The sequence below is a fragment of the Artemia franciscana genome, chromosome 1 (assembly GCF_032884065.1).
Source record: "Artemia franciscana chromosome 1, ASM3288406v1, whole genome shotgun sequence".
NCBI classification, from domain to species: Eukaryota; Metazoa; Arthropoda; class Branchiopoda; order Anostraca; family Artemiidae; genus Artemia; species Artemia franciscana.
The window spans coordinates 40,099,309-40,118,637 of NC_088863.1; the positions used below are offsets into that span (position 1 = coordinate 40,099,309).

A 19,329-nucleotide genomic window follows, 5' to 3' on the forward strand; every position below is an offset into this window, starting at 1 on the left:
AAGAATAAATGAAACCTAAAATGAAGAGAAACTAGACCTCCGTTGCCTGTGCAACGGGAAGTGTTGCAGCAACTGTGCCCTGTTCCTTAGGGCACAGTTGCGGAGCAACACGTGCAACTGTGCCCTACGGGACACAGTTGCTATTTCCGGGAAATCTGAAAGAGATACGGAAATAACGTCTTATAGTTTTCTGCTTAACTTTTGATGGTCTAAACTAGGAAAATATAAAACAAACCAAATTCACCAAAAAATTTAAATTGCCCCGAGGGCATGACAAAACTTCCAAATAGAAAAAACCAAAGAAGGAATTTTATTTCGGAGAAACTATTGTAAGCTCCAATTGTTAGGAGATCGAGACCTGTCGAACCGCGTTGGAAAAAAAAATTCTAGCTGGTCGAGAACAGAAGTTACCTCTAGAACGTCGAAACTTCGGAAATTATTTCTTAGAGAACGAAGCAACTTGGTATATAGAACACTTCACTTCTTCTTGCATACTTTTCATAGCACTACTCGATAAAAATATAAGAAACATCAAAATCGAAAATTTGAGAAAATTCCAAAAAAAATCGGAACGAGATGGACTTTTCCGGAATTATTTCCGGGAAATCTGTAAGAGCTACGGAATTTTGTGCTCCGGTTCTCGAAGAGACAAATGAAAGTTCTACATGAGTTCAGCATAACTGTATTTCTAACAAGTTTATTTCCGAAGCTAGGGTCGTCTTAACTTGACGCCAAACATCGAACGCACAGTTTCTAAGAAAAAAACCGTTTTATTTTTTTTTATGGAAAACTGTTAGAAATTTTAGGAACTTCTCTGGAACTTTTTTACTCTGTTTCACGTTTCCCTTCCCTCTGAAAAATCTCAAATTTTTAACTCTTACCACTTCGGAGCTACACGGTGAAAAAAAAAAAAAAAAAAAACTACGAAAGCAGTAGTGTTGCTCCGCAACACAATTAAAAGAAACAATCGTATCAGCCATAAAGATAACATATGCTTATATATATGAATAAATATAAAATTCATTTTTTATTGTACAGGAACTTGAAAATTCTGCTCCAAGCTTCTAAGATAGCTTGAATCTGGGGGGGGGGGGGGGGTATTTATCACCGTCCCCCACTTGTTTTCCGACTTTTGCATAGATTATGCGAAAAATCTTCTTATATATTTTTATGGGTAACTTTAACATTAATAAATTTCACTTATTTAAAATCATAAAAGAAAGATTCTAGAATTGTTTTAAATCCATATAGATCTTGATATATTCACACAGAAATTGTATTTAATAAAGTTTTAGATACTTATTTCATGTAGAATTCAAGCAGCCTTTTTTTTTCATAGACACTGTCAGGAATTTTTCCCAGAGGGTCAAGAGCTACGAGGATTTTTTTTAGCTTTTTTTTAACAGTTCTGCATTAAAGGAATGGTCAAGAATGCATACAAGTAATGTTAATGCCACAAATACTGATACTTAAATACATTTTTGTTTTTTATCGAGTGTAAAGACAAGGCTTTGGCTCCGAGAAGAATGACTGGAGACAACCAATATTTAATGACGCTACCCTTTCATACAATATAGATTAACCCTTTTTAAGTATTCTTTGATAACAAATTCCATCTTTCGCTTCGTCTTCTTAATTAATTATCTCGAATAACCCAGATAGATTTTTCTGAAGTATTTCCGAGGACGAGGCAAAATTGAAACAAAGTTAGTTAAATCACGTTAACAATTTTGTCCAAAAAATAATGAGAACTGTCAAAATGCAAACAAAACGATTTCTAGGTTGAAGTGACCCTGTCTTTTGGCATCGTTGGGGTTAGCCTTCTCTATATAATCCATGAATGCCCTTCCCTGATACAGTATTTAATATAACTCATTAGAGAGGAAATACTAAAATAATGCAGATATTTCGCCTGTATCCAAACTAGGCGTCCTCGGCACAAGATAAAAAAAAAACACTAAACTAAAAACAAATATAACCACCAGCAATAATAATAAATACAATTGTCGCTACTGATCCACGTAGGGAAAAGAAGCTATTAGAGTTACTTCAATAAGAACATCAAAACAACTGAAGTTGCTTTGACAAGCAACTGAAGTTGCTTGAAGTTACCTTCGAAGCACTTACACGTGGAGACTTGAACATTAAAGGCTCACCGAAGGCATTTTGGGTCTTATTGCTGTTTAGTGTCACAGATATACGTACATCCCTTAAACTAAAAAATAACATATTTTATTAAGCTTTCAGGTGAGCTTTTACTTTCTATTGGCGGCAACCATTTAAAAGTAATTACCTTCCCCGATAGAATATGACAATACAAAAACAGCAAAATATCAAATGATTTCAAAATGAAAACAGATTCAGGTGATAAAATACAATATCAAAAACTTAATCTACAGGCTTTTAACTATTATTCTGACTTTTTAGGGTGCTTTTAGTCCTCAGTAATTTAGTCTGAAATTCCATTGTATGCAACTAGATCAGAAACTACACAAAACGATAGTATATGTTAATGCGTCTTTAGTGACATTACAAAAAAAATCTAGAGGGAATGTTTATGAAATTATTGAGCAAAAGCTTCAACTATTTAACAGAAAACAGTTTTACCACCTCTAGTTTCCATTTTCCCAAGACCCAAATACTCTTAGCGAGCCTTTAGATCCGTGATTCCCAGCGTGGGGCACAGGCCCTACCGGTGAAACATGGTAATATTTTGTTGGGTCATGGGCGAGACGTACACCCTTTTGCTGACTATACTTTAGAGCCTTAATTTTGAAGAAAAGATTTTTCAAATGAATGACATCATATCCATATGTCACATTCAATGTTATCTTTTTTAAAGTGGGTTCAAATACAAAGGAAATAAAGCTATTAATTGAAATGAAGGCTCATATTTTGCCACTGGGCCAAAGAAGTAAGATTATTGGGAGGGAAAGGTCTAAGGCTGGTCCATATTTTTGTCTTACGCGTGGAGGTTTCAATGAAAGTGTCTTTCACTTGATGGGTGAATGTGAAGAACTGAATGATTGGAGGATTAAAGTGTCTGATAAGGAACATTTTGATTTTGAGTCGCTGCTGATAGTGAGTGTGGATGTAGGATTTAACAGTGCAAGAATTTTGGCACGATTCTTCCGTCTCGCGATGGATCATATAGCTAGGTTTCTGTAGGATTATGTTTGGATTTTTGCAATTTCTGTGTAATTGCTGTTTGTTTTATACACTTTTACATGGCCTATGGTGTTTAAGCGCAAATAAATTCTATTCTATTATACATTTAAATAGCAAAAAATATACATAATAGCATTGCAATACAGTGATGCATTGTATAAAAGGCGTTTTATGCAAACAATACGTTTCATTAACATTCAGTATGCTTTGAGGACGACCAAAAAAAAGAAAAAACACACAAAGTTTATGCCCTTTTAAAGGTTCCTTCAGATGAATACATGTACGATTTTGAACAACAAAACTCAAATATCACTGGGAGTGGGGCATCAGGATTTTTGAAATGCCTACGTAGGGTAGGGCCTGAAATTGGTTGAGGGCCACTACTTTAAAGCGATAATTTCAAATTTCAATAAACAAGCTATAAACGTGTAACTACAACAAGAAAATCCAGGATTCACCGAATCGCTCTAATTCCTTACATGGCAGCAGCCTACTTCCATGAGTTTTTTGTTTATTGTCTTAACAGATAATTATCGAGTTTTTCATCAACTGGTCTCTGAACCGTCTCGTACCAAAAATAAAAGTATTACCGACAATGTATAGTTCAACCTTAGTTTCGATTAAATAAAAAAAACTAATTTTTTTAGCTGAAAGTAAGGAGCGACATTAAAACTTAAAACGAACAGAAATTACTCCATATATGAAATGGGTTGTCCCCTCCGCAATCCCTCGCTCTTTACGCTAAAGCTTTTAATTGTTTTAAAAAGTAGAATTGTGGCAAAGAGTCAAACTTTAGCGTAAAGAGCGAGGGAGTGCGGAGGGGACAATCCATTTCATATACGGAGTAATTTCTGTTCGTTTTAAGTTTTAATGTCGCTCCTTACTTTCAGCTAAAAAAATTAGTTTTTTTTATTTAACTTCTGAACGTTTTTGAATTAATGCATGTTTGGTTTTGGCTCTCCGCACATAAATTATTAAAATAGAATTTGTATATTAATTCTTTTTTGGCTAAATGGCTTTCTCTTAGTTTTGATCAGACGATTTTGAGAAATAAGGGGTGGAGAAGGAGGCCTAGTTGCCCTCCAATTTTTCGGTTACTTAAAAAGGCAACTAGAACTTTTAATTTTTAACGAACGTTTTTATTAGTAAAAAATATACGTAACTTAAGAATTAACTTACGTAACAAACTTTCATAACCTTATATTTTTATTATGTATACGAGGGGGTTTGTACCCTCGTTAATGCCCCGCTCTTTACACATAAATCGTAAGTTTTGTCCCAATTCTTTAAGAATGACCCCTGAATCAGAAAGGCCGTAGAATAAATAGTTGAAATTACTAAAAATACTTTAGCATAAAGAACAAGGTATTTATCTCCTCCTAAATACCTCGCTCTTTATGCTAAAGTATTATTAGAACCCCTCATATTCGTAATAATATCTGTTCGTTTTAAGTTTCAATGCTACTCCTTCCTTTCATTTGAAAAAAGTTTTCATGTTTATTTTTCATTGTTTTCTTATAGAATGCTAGAAAATCCTGCGCCCTTTTCATTGAATTTTTCTTCCCCCATGACAGATTCCTCCAAGGAAAGATCCTCCAACATAGCCCCCTCTCCTCAGCCCCACCCTCCAAACAAAATAAAATCCCCCTGAAAACGTCTGTACACTTCCCAATAACCATTACTATATGTAAACACTGGTCAAAGTTTGTAACTTGCAGCCCCTCCCCCAGGGATTGTGGGGGAGTAAGTCATCCCCAAAGACATAGTTATTATGGTTTTCGACTATGCTGAACAAAATGGCTATCTCAAAATTTTGATCCGTTGACTTTGGGAAAAAATGAGCGTGGGAGGGGGCCTATATGCCCTCCAGGTTTTTGGTCACTTAAAAAGGGCACTAGAACTTTTCATTTCCGTTAGAATGAGCCCTCTTGTGACATTCTAGGACCACTTGGTCGATACGATGTCCCCTGGGAACAAGAAAAAAAAACAAAAAAACAAACAAATAAACACGCACCCGTGATTTGTCTTCTGGCAAAAAATACAAAATTCTACATTTTTGTAGATAAGAGCTTGAAACTTCTACAGTAGGGTTCTCTGACACGCTGAATCTGATGGTGTCATTTTCGTTAAGATCCTAAGACTTTTAGGGGGTGTTTTTCCCTATTTTCTTAAATAAGGCAAATTTCTTCAGGCTCGTAACTTTTGATGGGTAAGACTAAACTTGATGAAACTTATATATTTAAAATCAGCATTAAAATGCGATTCTTTTGATGTAGCTATTGATAGCAAAATTCAATTTTTTAGAGTTTTGGTTACTATTGAGACGGGTCGCTCCTTAGTTCGTTACCAAGAACTGTTTGAAAGCTCACACATCTCGCAAGTTTACTTTCTTCGATTTTTTTTTTACTTGATTCATATAAACGCTGAAATGGCCAGACAGAACCGGGAAAAATACGTCATATAAAATGAGTGAAGGAAGCAGGGTTCGGACAGGTCGGTTCGTTTCAAATTATAGGCTCTGTCCTATTTTTATAGGATTTCCCAGGCCCAAATATAGGCTAAATATAGGATTCGCTAAAAATATCTGTGGTAGATGGCGTGGGATGCCTGATCACATAAATTACCAAGTTTCATCCCGATCCCTCCAATCTAAGCGTTTTCCATGATTTCAGTCCCCCCAAATTCCCCTCAATGTCAACAGATCCGGTCGGGATTTAAAATAAGAGCTTTGAGACCCGATATCCTTCTAAATATCAAATCTCATTGAGATCCGATCACCCGTTCGTAAGTTCAAAATACCTAATTTTTTCTAATTTTTCAGAATCAACCCCCTCCTCCCAACTACCCCAAAGAGAGTAAATACGTTCTGGTTATGTCAATCATGTATCTAGGACTTGTGCTTATTTTTCCCATCAAGTTTCAGCCCAATCCCTCCACTCTAAGTGTTTTCCAAGATTTTTGGTTCCCCCCTCCAAACTCCCAATGTCACCAGATCCAGTCGGTATTTGAAATAACAGCTCTGAGACACGATATCCTCCCAAGCATCAAATTTCATTAAGATCTGATCAACCGTTCGTAAATTAAAAATACTTCTTTTTTCTTTTTTTTCTGAATTAACGGGCCCCAAACTCCCCCCCAGATGGTCAAATCGGGAAAATGACTATTTCTAATTTGATCTGGTCCAATTCTTGATACGCCTGCCAAATTTCATCGTCCTAGCTTACCTGGAAGTGCCTAAAGTAGCAAAACCAGGACCAAGAGACAGACAGACCGACAGAATTTGCGATTGCTATATGTCACTTGGTTAATACCAAGTGCCATAAAAACACTATGCTACAATGAGATTAACCGAACAGAAGGGCCAAAGGATGATGAGGCGATAAACGATAAAAAGCTGATTCCGACAATCTTCCATACAGGAGGGCCAACTTTGCACTTATATCAGGGATATCAAATTTACGAATTATCTTACCATTGCTATACCAAGGGGGGAGATAAAGTAAAAATTTACAATATCAGAAATAAAAAGTCCGAATCTGATTAACATCATTTTTCTTTAGAAGGTATAAAGACCAGATAGATAAAGGACAGGTTGATCACAGAATGTAGCATATAGCCTACCCAGTGCACGTCTATTATACTTCCCTCGATTAGCAACTATCTTAGAATAGCCCATTTGAATAACTGGGCCGTATTCACATCAGCCAGCCAGCGTTCACCCAGGAAACACATAAGTCGCAAGAACTCCAGTCTCATTAAGCAGAGACTGCTAGCCTATATACTGATCTTTGCTCATTTCGGACAGGCCCAACATGACAAAAAACAAAACATAGGCTACTAAGTCAACACAACAGCATAGCCCAGGCAGAAGCAGCTTACTAAGCCCTACACAAAGCATTAGTTAAGTTCAAAAAGTTCAACAGTTGTGATTAATTATCAATCTACACCAAAAGGCAGAAAATTGCAAATCATGAGCAATGTTCTTAGTGCTCTTCAGCCGAAAATATAGGAATGATAGGATTTTAGCCACGATTTATGTCGGTTTTACAGAAAAGAATCGCTAATGTTCACTATAAAAAATGATCTGAAATCCCTCGTTACCGAAGTTAAACCACGGATTATAAATCCACAATTTGCCCAAACTTCATCTAGTGGATTAGTTGTTAACCAAATGTATATAAGCTATTTTCAGTCGTCAAGAGAAATATATCAAAATCCCATAGAATATCGAATAACTGCAATGGTTCAAAAGGCGGAAGATAGAGGCAGTAAATAATTTTTATTTAATTACATTAAAATATGACAAACAAACCCAACTAAAACAAACTACAATGACCGAATTTCAAAGAAAAGCATTTCAAATAAGATATACTTAGACCAGGGAAAACTACAAAATAACATAGTGCTGCCGTTACAAACGGATTTTAATCTCATCCAAGATTCCGTATATAGCTTTTGCATTAAAACGAACAGTACAAACAAAAAAGATATAGTTGTGGTAAGAGATTATGGCCAAAAGGAATATTCCGCTTTATAATCTGAAAGGTGTTCAGTCACTCGAAAAGTCTTTAGGACCTTTATAGCGAGGTTTTTGAATTTTTTATGTTTTAAAATTATTTAGCACCAATAGGAAAAAAGGTTAATTAGTTTTGTCGCTTCGGAAAATCTGATGTTTCCTAACATACGGCGTGCGCGCAACAACGGATATAAATACAAATCAGTGATAATCGGAAATTTATGACACTGACAGATATATCTTTTCAATTTGGTTTCCACTAATGTACGTAAATTGATACCAAGAAAGCAATCAAATAAACTAGTCGGAACACATAGCCTAGAGATACAGATTCTAAATTGGACACAAAAATAAAGCAAACACTCAACATTACAGTAAAGTAACAGCACAAATGAAATCATAGCCTGTCTGAATCATTACCTTACGAATAAAATCATAGCGAAAATCGTTCCTAGTCGAATTATTAACACCGGTATCATAAGACAGTTTGGGTCTTAATAGTAACACCAATATTTGTGGTTAAGGAAGTGTGAGGGCTAGGGGTTCCTTAGAACCATACCAAAAGTAAAAAAAACTGCAAAAAAAACTATAAAACTGGAATATATATATATATATATATATATATATATATATATATATATATATATATATATATGCGCTTATAAACAGTTAGGATAAAAATACCCCACTCAAAGAAAAACTGAAAACCCTTGAAGTTTTGATTTTGTAGGGGTTAGGGGTTGGCATCTTAGTGACCATCCAAGAGCCCCACAAAAACTGTTAAAATAAAAGTAATGGTGAAATGTGGAAACATTTTTACTACCTAAAAGCACAATTATATATAAAATAGCAGATACCTCCCTCCTAAAGTAAAAATAAAGACAATTCCGGAGGTTTTGACTTTGCGCATCAGCATGCGTCATTAGGAGAAGTATTAGAGCAACCTTCCACAATCTGGTCAAGAATAAATCGACTACTCAAAATAAAAATAGCATTCGGAACGCCATCACAAATTTAAGTCAAATTCGTTAGCAATGCTTACTAGCCCTGATGGCTCAATTGGTCAAATATTTGAAAGTTCTATATTATCATTTTCCATTATTCTGTGGTGGCGCAGTGGGTTTGACCTTAGCTTGGTAATACGGGACCCAGAGATCGAATCATGCTGCAGTAATGCACTTCAGGGCCGACACAGGGACCTGAGTAGTCAAGAAGCGTCGTTAATCTGATACAATACAATCATTTTCCGTTTATTCCATTTCAAAGACAGATTTTGGTTTCACATCAAAGGATCCACAAAGCTTCAAGCCACTTCTTTTATAACTTGAAGTAATTATCGGAGTATTTTCACAGCTTCATTTCTTCCACTAGGAAATACTGGCGGTAAGAATCAGAAAGACTTTAATAGAAAAAAAAACCCCTTGAAATTCTTATTTGGCAATGCCACTATTTCGCAGGGAATATAATTTTGATTTTAAGAAAATCACCTCAGTAACAATATTAAAATGTTTTATTGAGCTTCATGTTTATCTGTAATTTTTATGTTAATCATTCTAAAACAGAAAATACTTCAGAGATATTTGTAAAGACCAGAATTATTCACAGAAACGTAACTACTTGAGATAATGGAAAAGTGACAACATATCTATTCACTAACCGAATCCGCTGTCCCCTTTCAAAAAGCCCACTTCAGGGTCTTTTTGAAAACGCCAAGAAAGAGAAATAAAATATTGATGAAAAAAAGGTGGCTAAAAATTTTATACAATTCCTAGTTTTCAATTTGCCTTTGAAGAGTAGCTGGTCACATTAATTTTTAAATCGAAAATGCAACAAGAGATAGATACGGAAAAAATCATCAATGTATATGCTACACATGGAAGTTTGTAGCACTTTAATACAAAACTGAAACCACTAAAATATTAAAAAGCAATGTACCCCAAAAACAATTTAAATATTGATTATTCAACAGCAAAAGCTCATAGAAAAATCGTATCCATTAGCCTTAAGCAGACACATTATGGAAATATGATGTTGTTTTCACAATATTATACTATGGCTACAGCCAAAATTATATAGAATATATGAATGTTTCTTTTTTCATAACAACAAAGAAGAGAGAAAAAGAAACTTATCCCTTCATTTCTTTTAAAACTATATTCAACTTGTCAAGGAAAATATCAGCATGCTCCGGTCTAAAAATAAGCGCCGGTCGGAGACGTACAGACTTTTCACCACATCCGCCTGAATGAACACCTAAAATATGATTCCATAATTAAAAGAAAATCAGAGAACATTATGGATGTTTGCCCTATTCTTTGACTTTTTCTCAAGACAAACCACAGAAAAGGATTCAGAATAACATAAACTACATTTATTTTAATACTGTACAGAACAAGTTACTTATTTACTATCACGTAAGAAATTCCGTTCTTACTGTTCTATGATGCTTTATCCAGCTTTCTGATTTCAACTTTGGGAACTTTGGCATAGCACTCATCATTCCCGAACACAGGAAGGGTGAGACATAAAGACAAAATTTTTGTTTGTGTGTTTTTATTCTCCTCTTCGCAAACCATTGACTACCAAGACTCATAACTATAGACCAAAGGCAGATATGATTATCAAACTAGAGCTCTGAATTACTAAAAAACAACTCTGGGTTTAAAAAAAATATTATTCAAACAGATATATATACACAAAGAAAAGCTACGAAAAATAGGGGACAGATCGAATACCATATTGTGAAACGACATCTAATCATACAGAAAAAAAACCCAGAAAGCTGGGTTTGATCAAATAGTTGCAAAGAGAAATAATTTTACCTATGCTGCTTTGTTTTTAAGCCCATTTAATTTTGTATGGATCAAAAAATTAAAATAAATCCATTATGGAATAACCAAGACATTCTAAATTCCTAACAACTATATTGCTTAATAATAGTTGTTTAAAAAAATGTTGCTTATAAAAAGCTTTAACAAGATTATCTTGGTTTTCTTCTAAGTTAGATACCACATAGTCACATTTGTATATATTATTCATTTTGTGATGCTCATCGATCTGCTATGGCACCCATAAAGATATGTGTAGAACTTCAATCTATATTTCAAGAGAAAAAAAGAATAAAAACTTCTTTTAGTGGGAGAGTAGGGTTGATCTTTGCTTACCCAGAGTTTGAACTCACCGGCAGCAACCTAACGTGGGGCTCTGAATTTAATTCCTATGATGGGACTATGCAAAAGTGTCTCCACACTAATCCAATCACAAAAAAAGAAGAAGGAAAAAAAGTGCTACCAGACTGAACATTCCTAGCCAATGGACTTAAAGGCATATACAGAATGAGATAACAAAAAGCCATGTAGACGCATGCAACTGACTATTGCTCAAGTGCGGGGAGAAAGAGACACCCAACGATAGTATTATTAGATTATAAACACCTGTAATTTCGGGCAATTTCAAATTGCCATGTAGCCTCGAAAAGAAAAGGAGCAGGAAATTGCACTGCCTCAGCAAAATAAAGCAACAATCTGTCGTACGTATGGATTGGAAATCCATGAAAAATCAGGGACTGGAGTAGTGACACACTAGAAGACCTTTTATTTGGATGGAAAGATAAAAGTTATCTCTTAAGTAAACTTACAGCGATCTTTCAGGCTGAAATACTAGGAATAGAAAAGGTAGTAGGAGACTAGAGCAGTTGAAAAGCACAGGTAGGGAATGTATTTTACCTGATTACCTGACGTGTCTTAAGGCTGTTGAGAACATCAAGAGACTGTAAAATGTGAATTGGAATATTACGAAGCATTGAACAGACCGGCATCCAAACGTAACGGTACAGCACCGATGTGAATCCCAAGACATTCTGAGATAACAGGTAACGAATCGACAGACGAAATAGAATTAGTACGTACCAGAACCTTTCATTATCATGTCTCAGAATTGCTGGAAACCAGATATAGGGACTACTACTACTACTACGATCACTAAACTACTGATATTACGACTATCACTACTAATAGTAAAAAAAAAGACCAATAAAACAATTTGTAAATTAAAAACGAGTAACAAACAATCACGCAAACTTTTTACACAAAAAAAAGTTTTCTCAAAGAAAATTAAAGAGCTACATTAATTCTTCAGATGAGAAGAAAAAACTCAAGCGTAAAACGAGCTTAAATCACTATCAATAAATAAACAAAACGCAAACAAATAGGAGTTACAAGAAGTAGTCAAGAGAAACTTGAAACGAAGAAAAATTACTATAAACAGGCTTGTCGTTACTCGTAACGAAATTTCGGCGGAATTACTTACCGTCGCAGTCTCGTCTAGCCTGCCTAACATTCAAGCAAAGATTATAGGCTAGAAAGAGCTTAGAGTTACTTGAGGTATTCCCAATGGTGTCTCAAGTGATAACCTTAAATCAGTATTTGTCAGGGTTTCTTATAGTGACTCACATTGAGCTATCTTGGGCTTTCTGGTTACAGTCACTTAACTTTGTTGCCCTTGATGTCGCTATTACTTCTGGTTTTCGTCATGTATTTGAGATTCTTTGAGTAGTACGTACAAAGAAATACCAAGCCGTTGTCTCCAACGCCAATCTGCTGCTCACTTGTTTGCTAGTTGCCCTCTAAAGCCCCCCAAAATAAGGTGCTCCAGACGTTCTTGCCCCCCGTACGAACACTAAGGACAATCCAAGTACCGCTTGTCAAAATATTGAAACTGCGGGAAAGACCAGGTGTCCTACAGCTTTAGATGTGAAATGCTAAAGATAGCAATGTCCAGTGCCTCAAAGTGATTCACCCTACGCATGCAAGCTTTGTGTATTTGAACTCAAACGGTATTAAGGAAAAAGATCTGTTGCTTGACGAACTGTTATCTCACGATATTATTTTTCCGCAAGCACACCTTCAAACGAAGGTCAATATCGCTAGTCTTAAGCAATCTCTTTCCCCCATTATATTGCTCACGAGGTAAGTGAAAGAAATAGCTTTCCATCCAATGATCTAGCAATTTTCTTCCGCGGATTGTTAAAGCCATATATGTTACATTCCAACAATTAAAATATATTAAATACATACATCACTTAAGATTCGCTTCTCAGTGGATATCATACTGCGGTGGAAAAACAATCATTCACAGATATTCACGATAGAGGTGGATACAAGCCTAGTCTTGATCACAGGATCGAATGAAGTGCGTTATTGATCGGCTCAGTCGTCAACGCCAATGAAGAAATAATTAATGATGACTATCTGTTTCTGAACCGTGTTTTGTTCTGTCCGACAACAGTCCAACCTCTTTGATCAAAGCTAGAGTGGTTCAAAAAGTATGACTGGAGACGTGTTGATATCCTGGTATATTTTGCCACTCTTAATGCATTGCTATTGGCAATTAAAGTACCTTACCAATTGCTTCAAGTTTGTGCTCCTGTTCAAGCTAGTCGTATCGATTTAAAGACTTATTATTACTAGATATCTGCTCATATAAATGCTGCTGTGCCTGTTGGGAGAATTTGGTCTGGTCCCAGAAAGCCTTTATGGAGTACTAAGCCTGAGGTATAACCTCTGAAGTCTAAAGCAATGTTTTGGTAGTGTCTTTGAATCGCCTGGTCATTCGCTTTCTATTGCTGTCTTTAGAATTGAACAGAAATCTAAGTGCAAACATAAAAGTAGGTTGTAACGTTAACCCCGTAGGACACAAAAAATAAAGCTTCTTGGGGGATATAATTAATAATGAAAACTACACATCAGTCGCTGATTCTGATTTGAACTTACTTGATGTTCTTAATTACTATAAATCCGTTTTTAGTGTTGTGAAGAAGACCCCCCCCCAAGCAGCATTTATTGCAAAATTACGACCATTTTTACCAAATCATATACGGCAATCTGATGTTCTACACGTCTCACTGGATGATATCTGGTTTGTACTCAAAACTCAAACAACCCACTAATCTGGACAATAATGGTATTTGTTTAAGCCATTTTTCATTCAATTAACCTAATTTTTTTAGTCTTTTGCAACCGCTATTCCAAGAGTGTCTAGCTTAATCTATTATACCAGATACGCGTTTAATCGATAATTATAGCTCTATTCTAAAGCGTGGAAAGGATCCTGAAAATCGCAGTTGTTACCAGCCAATTTTTAGCTTTTTAGCTTTTTAGGTTTTTTTTTTTTTTTAGCGAAGTATTTAAACATAAATTTCTACCAGAAACTAATTCTAAACGAGACTGTACATCTTTGCAGGTTGGTTAAGATGGTGCTTTTTCCTACTCGCAGGTTCGTCATATTCTCACGTACTTTATGAAACATGCGGTTAAAACCAAGGATCCATTTTATTGCCTAACAGCGGATATCTCTGGAGCGTTGGATTATGCTGTTCACCATAATGCCCTACATTGCCTTGCTTTATCCGGAGTAAATAATTTACTCCTGGCAGTTTTGAGGTAAGGGGAGCTTTTAAACTCCATTCCCATTTGTAAAAGAATTCTTCAAAACACTGTTTTGTCTCCCAGTATACGTAAATGTGTATTAGTTTAATGCCTACGATCTCGCCAAGTTTCGGTGTTTTATGGTAAAGTTGATTTGTCATACATTGTATATGCTGAGGAGCCTAGATCAGAATTTTTCTATACTTAACTCAACCTTGCTTCAGTTAATCTGTCAATTAACGCTTATCAATGTGAGTTTATTTGTTCGCAAATTTAGATTTTTTCACATTAGATATGGAAAATTACTTCTCTTCCTTGCTTTAATTCAGTGCATTCATTGCCGGAAATTTCGTTTGGCGGCTTTCTTTTTTCTATGCGTTCAATCCTGACAAATATAGCAGTTAAGAGCCTAAGGGTAGGCTATGGGAAAATTTCTCCCAACAAAGGAAGATATAATCGAAAGGGTTTTTGTAGTTTGTACTCCAGTTTTAGTTCCCCAAGTGTGGCATATTTCGGACACTGTAATTTTTTGCAACATTTACCATGATGGTACCGAAACAGTGAATTAATGGACAAAATGAACCTTACTGATATACCATCTAAAAGAAATGGTCTTAATGAAGCTCTATGTGTGAGAACTTTGAATTTCGTTTCTGAGCATGACCTTCTTTTGCATTTTTCCAAAAGGAGATTTTTTTTTATAGCGTTTGCAGTCATTTTTATGTTAATTTCTGTTCATTCTATTGTCATTTGTGCTCCACATTGCTGTTTTGATTTTTGTTAGAGAAAAAATAAATAGCCAAATAAACAACCTGTTCTTTCAAACAGGCTAAGTGTGAAGCTTGCAAAGGTTGCTACACTTAAGCTAAGGTGCGACGATTGCCTTATAAGTCTTTTGGCGTAATTGCTCTTAGTATTTTATTGGTTGATGTTTATTTTTTTGTGTTTAGTTTCGTTGCTGGTACTTTTTTTTCTTTCTTCGAATAATTCCACGAGTGTCATATATTTTTTTAGGATGTGGGTTATAAAAAATTATTATTATTATCGTTTCTGAGGTATTACATACACGTCCTCTTGACCAACTGGCTGCGAACAGTATCCTTTTAGTTAGTTCAAAATCCACATCAACATTCCCTGAAAGTTTCAACTAAATAGCCAAAGCCATTCATGAGGTATTGCTAATATGCCCTTTTGACAACCTGGATGCAAATAGCGTCTTTTCATCTATTCCAATATTCCCCTGAACATGCCCTGAAAGTATCAACTTAATACCCTACAGTATTCATGGCATTATTAGCAGAGGATTTAAGAATGAACACGGAGCTCACTAAAAAAATTGCACTTTAGAGTTTGATCCCCATACTATAAAACTGTTTTCAATATGTGGGACTCTAAACATCATGGTTTAGGTCTTAGACTATACAAAACGATTCTTCATTTTAAAATTTCCATTCCCCGGCATTTTGACCCTCGTTGAAGTATACAAACACAAAAAAAGTAGTTTTTTTGTAAAATATCACATTTTACTTTAATCCAATCATTTTTGAATCACTTGAACAACCTTGATACGATTAAAGATTATTTATTCAATCTCCAGAACATATCAGATGTCAGAGAATAAGGTCATATTTCACAATGATATTAACCTATCTCGCCAATTATGACTTTACAGAAACAATACGATAAAAATAAGGTTAAACCATTTAGAATCAAGATGGTTCCTAATAAGTAATAATTTCGGATTAGATGGGGGAGGGAACTGTCTCTGGAAAAAGAGGGTCATGCACTAAATTTTGACATGTTTTCTTCACATTATAATAAAAATCATCCTGAAAATTAGGTACAACAAGTTGTCTAATCGTGTATGTTAGTTATGTAAAGGGAAAAATACAAGGATTTATTTTCTTGACATTTCAAAGCGTTGATAATACTGAGCAGATTGAAGTAAATAACAACCCTTGCCAACAAACATAAGAGACAAAACCTCACGTAAACGGCGCTATGATAACGAGAATCTGCTTTCATCCCCACTTTAAAGATATAAAATACAGTTGAGTTGTCGATCAAACCTATTGACAAAAGAAAATTAACGTAAATTCTGGATAAATAGGTAACTACTCCTACAAGACTCTGGAATCTTGATGGAAGATTCCTCAATCATATTCAACATGTCTTTAAACCTTTCAGAAGAAGTTTTTCCAACTCCAGATTGATACAAAAATTTATGTATTTATATCCTTGAGGATATATAACTGTTCAAACTGCTAATGATAATAAACGGTAAGTAAAGAGCAGTCGTTCTGAAACTGTATAAAACAGAATTTTGAGTAAAATACATATATCAAAAGATTCTATTCCTTATGGGGATTCTAAATACGCATAAATTAATTTATTAGCAACAGAACATTTGAATGGTTTTAAAACAAGAGGGAAAACAATCCCGAAAAGCAACTTCACTATATATAACAAACTAAAATCCTTAGCTTTAGTTTTTTCACTGGAATCTGTTAATTAAGTGCTCTTGTGCAAACATCATTAGCTAAAAACTAACGTATCAGGCACTGCATAAATAATACCCGCTATGATTTATCAGTAATAAAAAAAGAAAAAAAAAAGGCGCATATGAATAAAACCAAGAAAAAAGAAGTTAAAATTAATAATCTCATCAAATATAAAGATGGCCGATACTGCTACAGATTAATAGATGAGAGCTAAAACGAACAGACATTGAAATGAGCAAACAAGGCACCCTCTAAAGGCCAGAGCGTCATTCATGCTTTACTGAAAACCGTATGGATTTTTAACAGTGTGTTTTTTCTTTGTCAAAATATCAAAAGCATAAAAAACTACGATCATAATTAAGATTATAAGAAAGAAAAAATACAGCTTAGAAAAATTACATTTGCGAATTTCAATTTGATTTCATTATTCTGAAAAGACACTTTTCTCAAAGCTTTCTTTTTATTCTATTTTTTACAAATAAATATAAAATTGAGGCCTAAACAAAACTTTTCAAATGAGTATCTGCCAGTCTCGAAGCAATGTATTTAGTTTCTGAAAGCAATAGTTTGAGTTTACAAATTAATGAATGACTTTTCAATATTATAATGGTAGAAGAGGAACTGTTTAAGATACGTTTTATTGTAAGTATTCTGCAAATGAACCTATGGCCTTCAGAGGGTTAAAGGGTGGTGGCCCCCTAAAATTCTTATTCATATGGATCGAAAATCTACGTTGTTTCTGGTCTTTTATGGGTCTGAAGTCACCCTTCAGATTGACTTGAAAACATATTTATATTGATCCTCTATTTTATTAAAACAGTCTGTACATGTGCTAGATAACTTCGTTTTGAGTTTTACTGCTGATGATGAACACTGTATATGTGTTCGAAATATCCAGTTAAAATTTTTTTTTTTCTGTTCACTGTCAATTAAAAGGTTTCATCCCTATCTTGAACTGTTATACTTTCGTACATGTTCTATCTTGTTGTAATAGCTTGTTTGTTTAAATAAATAACAGGCGTCACGAATCAGTACAACTCGATTTGTTTTCTTATTTTTGTTTTGTCTTAATGGTGGTTCCCTTGTCACTGGGTACTTGTCGTGTAAAAGGATGCAAACAGCCAGAGAGGAAACAAATTTGACACCCATTTTCAGTCATCACTAATCGATACGGCCAGAATGATCTCAAGTTATTATCTGAATTCTGTCTCAAACACCCTTTTTTATTGCTTTTTCTCAGTATTTAAGACTTGAGAGGATTTATTTCAGACTTGACAAGATTAAGCTTAGTTTTGCATCTTTAGTAGATTCAAATAATCGCAGCTTGAACTTGCGTCATTTTTGAACCGACGAAGAATTTTAGAGCTTTCATTCAAGTATACCTAATATAAATCATATTTTGAGAACAGGCCACATTCCACTACATACGGAATCAAATATTTCAGGTTCCAAACCAATGAGGGACAAATAGTTTTATGGCCCATTTCCAGGCCCCATACACTCTCACCTTTCAAACATAATTTGCGGCCCCTTAACCCAGGCAACAATCCTTGACAGATGCAAGCCAATCGGGAGACAAAGATTTCGGCTTTATTGCTGCACAACTTACGAAATAGAGACGGGGGTGGATCATCAAATTAAAATTTGTCTTGTACATAAGGTTAATCTTAGGTCTAGCCCTTACGGCTATATGTTTCAACCTGCAAGTTTTTTGGCCCATTTTCAGACCTCTGTATGCCCTCCACTCTCCCTGAACAAAATGCTTGATCTTCTTGGCTCAGAGTTTCGAGCTTTGACAGTTTCGAGCCAATTGAACGCGCAAAATAAAAAATCCTCCATCTTCCCGTTATAAACCTATCTGTAAAGAATCAATGACTAGTATAATTCACGTCCTACATCCTTTAGAGGATGTGGGGATCATGTCACCCCAGAGGCATTTTTATCGGGCCTTTCAACAATTCTGGAAAACTGGTTATCCCAAATTTTGACCGGATGTCTGGAGGGATTTCGATGGAAGAACTAACTGTCCCTTAGCAAAAGAGGCACGGAAACCGGCACTAGAACTTTCAGTTTCCAGATGAATGAGCCTCCTCCCAAGATTCTACTATCACCTGTTCCCTACAAAGTGCCCAGGTAAAAAATAAAGATTGAAGACAAATGGCTCTTTTTTATAGGTAATGTTAAACCACTGTCTCTTATCATGCAATCAGAAATCACTTTGTTTTCTCACAGTTTATTTGGCCCTTTCTTTCCTTTTTCTTTTTAAATAGAAATAATCAAACAACTGGAGGAAACTAATAATTACCTTGCATGCGCAGATTGGCGCAAATATTATCCCTCTTTTCAGGTGAAGAGGCGTCAAAAGCACAGAATGTTCCCAAGCCACGAATAGATGAAATATGTTGAGGATAAATCTTTCCCAAGTCGCTTAACCCGGCCATTAGCTTTTCACCACATGCCTACAAAAAAACAAAAACAAAAAAACTCTATAATCTTCAGAAATCCTCGAAACACATTTGTGGACCTTGTAAAATGTTGGAATAAAAATTAAATACAGCGGCCTTAGTATTGAATTTCTAAATGCCCTAATTAGTAATCCCAAGAAACGACTAACCAAAATGCGGCACGAAAAACATGGCAAACAGCCTCGACTAATTTATCCACTTAATTGGTATACACACATAAAAATGATTACACGATACAAAATAATATAACGAAA

At 35.1% G+C, this 19,329-nt stretch overlaps 1 protein-coding gene across 1 annotated transcript in view; it reads right to left on the bottom strand.

Moving 5' to 3' along the window:
- Nucleotides 1-7,428: 7,428 nt before the first annotated feature.
- Nucleotides 7,429-19,329, bottom strand: part of LOC136029564 (4-aminobutyrate aminotransferase, mitochondrial-like) — a 121,659-nt gene continuing 109,758 nt past the window's right edge. The window contains exons 10-11 of the mRNA XM_065708053.1: nucleotides 18,916-19,069; nucleotides 7,429-9,937 (exon numbers count right to left, since the gene is read on the bottom strand). Of these exons, the coding sequence (XP_065564125.1) occupies nucleotides 9,813-9,937; nucleotides 18,916-19,069 (279 nt within the window). The 3' untranslated portion in view covers nucleotides 7,429-9,812. The remainder of the gene's footprint in view (nucleotides 9,938-18,915; nucleotides 19,070-19,329) is intronic.